The 9866-nt window shown below is 30.1% G+C and overlaps 1 protein-coding gene across 1 annotated transcript; it reads left to right on the top strand.

The window, feature by feature from the left end:
- The first annotated feature begins 7636 nt into the window (after positions 1 to 7636).
- On the top strand, positions 7637 to 9528 carry LOC119604691. Its single transcript, XM_037957470.1, has 2 exons — positions 7637 to 8476; positions 8536 to 9528. The coding sequence occupies exons 1-2, from the start codon at positions 7637 to 7639 to the stop codon at positions 9526 to 9528; spliced, it is 1833 nt and encodes a 610-aa protein (XP_037813398.1).
- Positions 9529 to 9866: the final 338 nt, after the last annotated feature.

Genomic DNA, 9866 nt, shown 5'->3' with positions numbered 1-9866 from the left:
CCATGTAGCACTTAATATTCTAGTACTTTGAAAGATCGGTTTATATTGGGCTGGTAGACCCAATAGCATCGCAATAACATCCAATGAGGCATCTACATTTTTCAATATAGTTTTACGAAATTTACGACGAAGTAAAGCAGCGAGTCCTATTGCAAAAACACACATTAAAGCCAACAAGTACCAGGTACCGATAGTAAAAGGATATAACATGGTTTCTAATGAAGTCAAAATAAAAGCTTCACTCAGTGTCACAATGACCCAACTGGTTTGATAATAAGTTATGGTTGATGTAACCACTTCCCGGCGTTGTTTGGTCTGTTGAAATGATCCCAGACTTAGGTCAGCTTTTCGATCTTGAAGCTGAAACAGAAATAATGGAAATATGTACGCATGATTATGACAGGGGAAGGATTGATGGGAGGGAGAATTGAAAGAAAATGGGAAAAACGAAAGAATGAAAGGAGTGGAAAAGGGGGGCGAAAAGAGGGGGAGGGAACCCGAAGCGCGGAAGCGGAGACAAAGAGGAGGGAAGCGGGAGAGGAGGAGGGGGAGGAGAGGGGGAGGCAGAAGCAGAAAGGAGGGGGGAGGGAGAAAGGAAGGAGGGCCAGAGGACCGGCGCAGGAAAAAGCAACCGAGGGAGAAGAAAAGGAGGGGCAAAGAAGGGGAAAAACAGAAAGCCCGGGAGCGGGAAGACGGAGAGGAAGAGGAGGAGACAGACGGAGAGGAGCGAGAAAGGGGACACAGCGAGCGAGCGAGCGAGCGAGCGAGCGAGCGAGCGAGCGAGGAGCGAGCAGCGAGCGAGCGAGCGAGCGAGCGAGCGAGCGAGCGAGAGCGAGCGAGAGAGCGAGCGAGCGAGCGAGCGAGCGAGCGAGCGAGCGAGCGAGCGAGCGGAGCGAGGGAGCGAGCGCGAGCGACCGAGCGAGCGAGCGCGAGCGAGCGAGCGAGCGACGAGCGAGCGAGCGAGCGAGCGAGCGAGCGAGCGAGCTAGCGATCTGAGTCTATCTATCGATCTATCTATCTATCTAGCTATCTATCTATCTATCGAGCTAGCTATATCTATCGCTATATCTATCTATCTTATCTATCTATCTATTATCTATCTATCTATCTATCTATCTATCTATCTATCTATCTATCTATCTATTGAGCTTATGTAAAATATATAAATTCGGTTTGGACTTTGACATCGGTATTAGATTAATGATGTAGATTCTTTATTTATACGAATTTAAAATAATAAATGTAAAAATTAATAATTGTGAAAATGTAGACAAAAATTTAAGTAAATTAAAAACAATGTCTTTTAAATGAAACGAAAAATGTTTACCATTTATTTATTTTACAATAGCAATTCTACTATTATTTATTATATAAATATATAAATTTAAGATTTAACGTAAACCCCAATTTATAGGTAAATTTTATTATTGACGATATATAATTTATGCATTTAAACGTAATTTGCTGATAACGTGCAATTTTTTTAAGCTAATAGGAGGGAATTATAATAATACTGCAAAAACCTGTTGTAGTGATCAGATCAGAGGAATCAAACCCACGATTTCAACACTGATAGAAGTAGTTCACTACCCTACCTGGGTATCCTGGAGACAAATCTTATATTGAAATTAATATTTTATTTAAATTGTTTTATGATAAAGGCCCTGGAAATATATGATCCTACATGTGATTATTACAAACGAAAATTACCAACTGAAAACCTTCTGAAATACCTTACCATTCTCAAAAATAATCTCAAACAATTACGTCTTAACATCTTATGCAACAATTCCACGAAAAATACCACAATGGCCATTAGATAACCCATTAAAAGTAATACAAAAGCCATTTTTAATTGTTTCATGCCAATAATATGATTTGCTTCTAAATGTGTATTTTTTACATAATTCTCATCGATCTCTTTATTAAACCAGGCTTTGAAGAGACCAAAGCCTTTAACCATCATCAGTATATCATCAAATTGTTCGATTAGGAATGAATGTTTGGTGAAATACATGCACAGTTTAAAATCCATGACTTTTTGTGGCACAATTTTAAAAATGTCTGGTCTTTTATAAATCTCGATATAGTATTGGGCAAGTATCAAGGGAATAGCTACTGCCGATTGTGCAGCTTGATTTAAAGGTAAATTTTCTAAGTATTCTAAAGGCTTCTTGTTATCAGAATCATTTGTTATAATAAAATTAATGCTCCTAAATAAATTAACCTTTTGCATAGCATCAAATGTTGGTCGGTTTACAATCAATGAATAATTTTTTTCCACTAATTCTTCCAGATTCTGAGGCATATGACGTGTTATGTGGTTACGTATTAAGTGAAATAACATGGCTTGATAAAATGTCCTAATGATTAAAGAAAATATCATCCATGTTGCATTTAGTACGCGAGTTGTATTGAAGACTGGCCTATATTGGGCTGACATACCAACCAGTATGGCTAAGACATCTAAAGTAACATGATCCATATGTTTTCGCACAGTTTTACGGAATAAACGTCTAATTATTGCAACAACAACCCATGCGATAAAACCGGTAAAAGCCAATAAGTACCAGGTGTCATCGGTAAATGGAAACAATATAGTTTCCAAAGAACTTAAAATATAGGCTTCACTCAAAGTCAGAACCACCCAAACTGTTTGATAATAATTAATACTTGTTGTTAAGATCAGACTACGTTGTTTGGTTTGTCGAAATGATCCCAAACTTAAGTCAGCTTGCCGCTCTTGGAGCTGGAATAAAAATAAAAAAGAATCCAAGCATGACTATATTGGTTGATTTGGGATTTTCAATGCTAAACATTTTGGATCGATTATTTGGAGAATTCTCTCACTGGTTAGGCCCTAACAATTACAGACGATTCATTAAAAATGTTCTATAAAAAGAAAATACATCGAAAATTTTCTATAAAAAGAAACAATTTCTACAAAAAGAAAATTCATCTAGAATTTGCTTTAAATTCAAAAATCTTCGAAATTTTTCCTAAAATAAGATTTCCATCCGAGATACTGATACTGTCCGTAAATAGATATTAAAATTTTCAAATGAATTTCTACTCACCAATTTTAGAGCGCCAGTTAAAGAACCATTCTGAAGGACCACTCCACGTTTGCTGTCATTAGGCGGTACAATAACATCCAGGGAAAAATTTAACTTCTTCGCTAATTCCAATAAAAGTTTGCCCTCAAAACCACCCGATACATAGGTAACATTATTAGCATCCTGCGATAAGTACACATAAGGTGGAACATGCCAAAGAGCTGCACGCAAGGGACAACCGTAGAGATTTTTTAATTTCTTGGGAAATAAATCCTCATGTATCAAAGAAGTTCCATTATATTCATTCACTAAAGCGATCTGAACTTCATCACAATGACTTTCGGTAAACGGAAAATAAGTGTAAATTAAAACTCGTCCATTAGCTTTCTGTACTTGAATAATACAATTGATAAGATAATGCTGCCAACAATATTCGAATATTTTTTTCATTTCACCTAACACTAAATTATCACGAGTTTGTAGAAAAATAAAATAATATTCATTGCTATTCGAATCGGCGCTATAAGTATGTATTTCCGTTTCCCTGAAAATTTAAATATTACGTTACATTATGTAATTTAAAAATAGTCTTCAGTTTTTTAACTTACAAAAATGCCTTATAGGAATCCGTAAAAATCATATTGTATTGCCGATCTCCTGGTATTTTTCTATAATCATTATTATTCACAATAACTATTTGCAAAGGCCATTCATTCCATTCGGCAAACATTTTATGGAACATATCATTATAAAAGTTACACGTATGATTATTGCGACAGCAAAGGGTCAACACAAAATAACTGGACCAATTCGTAAAATAATGTCCAATAATATAGAGTAGACCGGCTGCTACAAATTTATTTATATGATTATATTGTTCACCCGATTTAGCGTGATAATCGTAATACAAAGCGCTTATGTTCATTTTGCTTGCGATGCACTTTCAACTCTGAATGAAGTTTTACAATTTCTATACGTTTTTATTAGTATAACTTACATGACTTATGATTAATGATAGTTTTAAGTACTTCTTGAAAATAAATAGTAATAAAACTTTTCAAAGAAAAGTTTTAGTAATTATTTAGTAAAATATACTTTCGAATAAACTTTTTAGATTTTGTTTGTATTAAAGGTCAATATCACTTTCACTGGATTATTCAAAACGTAACACAAAATTCATTAGAATACGAGTATTATGCAAGTAAGTTATACCGATATCAACCCCCTTTTTAGGAAAATTTAACAGTATAATATAATTTAAGCATAATTAAAGGTTATAGACAATGTTATATAAAGAGAGAAATTTAAAAAACAAGTAACAAAGTATAGTCGGGCGTGGCCGACCATATGATACCCTACACCAGTTATGAATATTAAATGTGATTTATTTTTCATAATAAAGCATTTATCTTCAATATTCCCTTGTTCCGATACATTTAAGCAATTTATGGACGAAAAACTAATTTTCTGAAAGAGGCTTTATATGGGGGCTAGGGGCAAATATGGACCAAGCCCGATAAAATTTTGTGAATATATTTATATTTACATAATATTTTATTGTGCTGAATTTCATCGCGATATTTGTGTTTATAAGTTAATTTGGGACATTCAAGTAATTTTCTGAAGGGGACTTTGTATGGGAGCTAGGGTCAAATGGGGCCCGATCTTTATGAAATTTGGCAGGGTCATCAAGACTTCTATAAAACTTAGTTGTGCCGTATTTTATCGATATATCTGTATATTTAACATAATTATGAGCTCAGAAGCCCTTTTCGGGGGGTTTTGTTCTATGGGGGCTAGGTGAAATAATGGACCGATTTTAACCATTTTCAATAGGCTTCGTCCTTGGGTCAAATAAAACGTGCGTGCCAAATTTCATCCAATTATCTCGAAAATTGCGACCTGTACCTTGCGCACAAGGTTTACATGGACAGCCAGCCAGCCAGCCAGCCGGCCAGACGGACGGACGGACATAGCTTAATCGACTCAGAAAACGATTCTAAGCCGATTGGTATACTTTAAGGTGGGTCTAGGACGAATATTTTTGTATGTTACAAACATCAGCACAAATCCAATATACCCTCCCCACTAAAGTGGTGTAGGGTATAAAAATCTTCAAAAATTTGTTTAATACACAATTCATCAATTTATACAAATAGAAATAAATTTTCTATAAAATGAAAATTAATAATAAAAATTTCTAAAAAAAAGAAAATCTATAAAAATTAAATTCACACAAAAATTATATAAAACGAAATTAAAAAAAAAAAACAATTTTTTCGAAAATTGTTGTATAAAAAAAATCAAAAAATTTTCTATAAAAAAAAAATTTTCTTTAAAAAAAATTAATTTTCTATAAAAGGAAAATTTATCAAAAATTGTTTATAACAGGAAAATTTATCGAAGATTATCTATAAAAGAAAAATTTAGCGAAAATTGTCTATAAAAGGAAAATTTATCGAAAATTTTCTATAAAAGGAAAATTTATTGAAAATTGTCTATAAAAGGAAAATTTATTGAAAATTGTCTGTAAAAGGAAAATTTATTGAAAATTGTCTATAAAAGGAAAATTTATTGAAAATTTTCTATAAAAAGAAAATTTATTGAAAATTTTCTATAAAAGGAAAATTTATCGAAAATTTTCTATAAAAGGAAAATTCATCGAAAATTTTCTATAAGGAAAATTCATCGAAAATTTTCTATAAAAGGAAAATTCATCGAAAATTTTCTATAAAAGGGAAATTCATCGAAAATTTTCTATAAAAGGAAAATTCATCGAAAATTTTCTATAAAAGGAAAATTCATCGAAAATTTTCTATAAAAGGAAAATTCATCGAAAATTTTCTATAAAAGGAAAATTCATCGAAAATTTTCTATAAAAGGAAAATTCATCGAAAATTTTCTATAAAAGGAAAATTCATCGAAAATTTTCTATAAAAGGAAAATTCATCGAAAATTTTCTATAAAAGGAAAATTCATAGAAAATTGTCTATAAAAGGAAAATTCATAGAAAATTGTCTATAAAAGGAAAATTCATAGAAAATTTTCTATAAAAGGAAAATTCATAGAAAATTTTCTATAAAAGGAAAATTCATCGAAAATTTTCTATAAAAGGAAAATTTATAGAAAATTTTCTATAAAAGGAAAATTCATCGAAAATTTTCTATAAAAGGAAAATTCATCGAAAATTTTCTATAAAAGGAAAACTCATCGAAAATTTTCTATAAAAGGAAAACTCATCGAAAATTTTCTATAAAAGGAAAACTCATCGAAAATTTTCTATAAAAGGAAAACTCATCGAAAATTTTCTATAAAAGGAGAAGTTATCGAAAATTTTTCATAAAAGGAAAATTTATTGAAAATGTTCTATAGAAGGAAAATTTATTGAAAATGTTCTATAAAAACAAAATATATCGAAAATGTTCTCTAAGAAAAAAAAAAAAAAATATCGAAAATGCTAAATAGAAAATTTATCGAAAATTTTCTATAAAAAAAAATTTATCGATAATTGTCTTTTAAAGGAAAATGTATCGAAAATTGTGTATAAAAAAAATTTATGGAAAATTTTCTATAAAAAAATTAATAAAATTTATCGAAAATTTTCTATAAAAGTAAAATTTATCGAAAATTTTCTATAAAAGTAAAATTTATCGAAAATTTTCTATAAAAGGAAAATTTATCGAAAATTTTCTATAAAAGGAAATTTTATTGAAAATGTTCTATAGAAGGAAAATTTATTGAAAATGTTCTATAAAAACAAAATATATCGAAAATGTTCTCTAAGAAAAAAAAAATATATCGAAAATGCTAAATAGAAAATTTATCGAAAATTTTCTATAAAAAAAAAATTTATCAAAAATTTTTTTATAAAAAAGAAAATATATCGAAAATTTTCTATAAAAAAAGAAAATTTTTTTATAAAAAACGAAAATTTATCGAAAATTTTCTATAAAAAAGAAAATTTATCGAAAATTTTCTATAAAAAAAGAAAATTTATCGAAAATTTTCTATAAAAAAAGAAAATTTATCGAAAATTTTCTACAAAAAAAAAAGAAAATTTATCGAAAATTTTCTACAAAAAAAAAAGAAAATTTGTCGAAAATTTTCTACAAAAAAAAAGAAAATTTATCGAAAATTTTCTATAAAACTAAAATTTCTCGCAAATTTTCTATAAAATCAAAATTTCACTCAAATTTTCTATAAAACGAAAATTTCTCGAAAATTTTCTATAAAAAATACTAAAAATTCTCCATTAATAGCAAATTCGCCAAAAAAATTACTATAAATTAAAAAGCGTTATTTTTAATAACATGTAATAGGTCAAGTGGATTCAGAAAAATAATACAAAATAACGAACAACCACAATTAGTAATTTTAAGTAAACATTATATCAAGGTTAACAAATAAAAAAACTAGTTGTTTGCCCATTCTTGCACCGATAAATATTTTATAACTTTATTTAGACATTAACAATGTCAACATTTTAATTAGTAACTAATTAAATTAAAACAACAATCAACTACTGTTTCACTACATTTAAAGAATCACACAAAATCAGTTTCGTTTTACAGTCTAACGCCATGAACGTTTCGATATTTCAAGACGCAAATATTAGACGTATCGGAGTTTTAGCTCAACCCGAATACATAAATGTATTTGTGGCCAATGCTCTACGTTTTGTTATACAAAATGTTTTTGCTAATATTACCAATGATTTTGTCTTTACATTATCAACCGGTGGAGGTCTGGTGGGATTTTGGTTTAATGATATAATGACCAAATTATTTGCAACTTGGGGTTTTATGGCCGTACAGCTGGTAATTTTGGATAAAAGGACTAAATATATGGAGGTGCCGGGAAAACGTTATTGTAATATGATTGTGATAGATTCGTTCAGAAGTCTGGAGAAGACACATATTGCGGAATACAATAAAAATTCTGATGGTTTGGAGTATTATTTTATATTTCTACAGATACGTGATAAATTACTTGAAAGGGAAATGCAAATGATTTTTAGATATTGTTTTGATAACTATTGGATACATTGCAATATTATGGTGCAAACGGCAAGAGGAGAAATATTTATTTACACTTATTTTCCTTTTAAGGAAAATAACTGTTTTCAGACACAACCGGAAGTTATAAATAAATTTATAGGCGAACGTTTCGAGAACGATGTAATGTTTCCAAATAAATTAAGAAATTTTAACAAATGTCCTTTGAAATTAACCACTTGGGATATACCACCGTTTGTAATTAATGGAACGGGATTTCAAGAAACGGATCGTGAAATAAACGGTTTTGAAATAATTATAATGATTGCTATAAGTAAAAAATTAAATTTTACTTTGGATATAGATATGATTTCCATAGATAACTATCATATGAATCAAACTCCAGCAATTATACCTATGAGAATGGTGAGTGGTAATGCAATTCAATCTAAAACAATTCAAACTTTAAATCTCTTTTATTTTAGCTCAAAAATCGTGAGACCAACATAACTATGGGTTATTTTCGACGTACAGCTTTAAGAGATCAACTTGCTACACCCAGTTATGTCACATACTATTTGCCTTTTGTAGCTGTAATGCTGCGTAGACAAACTCAATTTCAGTCTATGGGAATGTTGACATTTCCTTTCGATAAAATCACTTGGATTTTGATAATAGTGATTTATTTGTTAATTGTTTTAATGAACTGGTTAAATGTTAAAAATCGAATAGTACAAAATTTTCAAATACATCAAGTCTTTATGGGTATGCCTATAAAAAATACCCCCAAGGAAAGCTCAAAAAGAGTACGTTTAATGGTTATGCTTGTTACCTCATTCATTTTACGTTCCGTCTATCAGTCGCTACTTTTCCATCTATTTCGTACCCATTTCTATGAGTTACCGCCCGTAACTCTAGATGGCTTAGTAGCCCAAGGCTATAAAGCAGTTTGTTCTGCTATGTCGTTAAATTTCATAGTAAACGTACCACAAATTCAGGACAGGTCACTGCCTTTATATGTCATCCACAGTACCAATGAAATGTATCCCTTGTATTTTTTAGAAGTTAATCAAGATCAAAATTTCGTAGCCATGTCTATTTTCGAATTCACTTTATTCTACGCTCTCGGTATATTATCTCGGCATAATGCCTTGCAGATCTTACCCATTAATGTAAATGAACAGCAGATTGGTTTCTATTTCGTGAAGCATTCGTATTTGGTGGATCAATTTAATAATTACATTTTATATTTTCAACAAGCTGGTCTCTTGCAGAAATGGAAAGAATGGTCTAATATGGAACATCTAGTGAGTCAACAGAATGGTCATTCAACCTCTTATGAAAATGTTTTCATGGTTAATTTGAAACAACTGCTGGGATTTTTCTACGTAGTGCTAATGATGCACTCGGTAGCGTTTGCAGTTTTTGCTCTGGAATTATTGTCAAAGAAAATTAAGTGGTTACAAAGGATTTTTTAGAATTAATAATGAAGTTATGTTTATTATAAAGTTATAATGAAATTTTAAAATTAAATTAAAACAAAATACTTTTTGACAGATAATAAACTTATTTAAAACAGGATCCAGGAACACTACAAAATGATTAAAGGTTTAATAATTTCGAAGCTATAGCTCTCTTTAAAAATTCTTGAATTATTATCACTCATTTTGGAATCAAAACCACGTCTTCATATACATCATTGTTATATTTAATGAGTTAGTACGAATATTTAATGAATATTTAAAATTACCGAATCATTCCAAATAATGATAAAAATTTTATTCAAATTATTTAAAAAATATTTACATACTTGAAA

Source organism: Lucilia sericata, unplaced genomic scaffold (genome assembly GCF_015586225.1).
Source record: "Lucilia sericata isolate MDLA Ls3-8-SP2 unplaced genomic scaffold, ASM1558622v1 Contig000418F_arrow, whole genome shotgun sequence".
Taxonomy (NCBI): domain Eukaryota; kingdom Metazoa; phylum Arthropoda; class Insecta; order Diptera; family Calliphoridae; genus Lucilia; species Lucilia sericata.
Note: the sequence above shows the minus strand (reverse complement) of the source record. Positions and strands in the feature narration are given on the sequence as shown.

What these genes read in the sequence shown, in the direction of transcription:
- LOC119604691 (XM_037957470.1), top strand. Translation starts at nt 7,637, where the DNA reads ATGAACGTTTCGATATTTCAAGACGCAAATATTAGACGTATCGGAGTT. An exon ending in CAATTATACCTATGAGAATG is followed by an intron (nt 8,477 to 8,535) that starts GTGAGTGGTAAT and finishes CTTTTATTTTAG; the next exon opens with CTCAAAAATCGTGAGACCAA.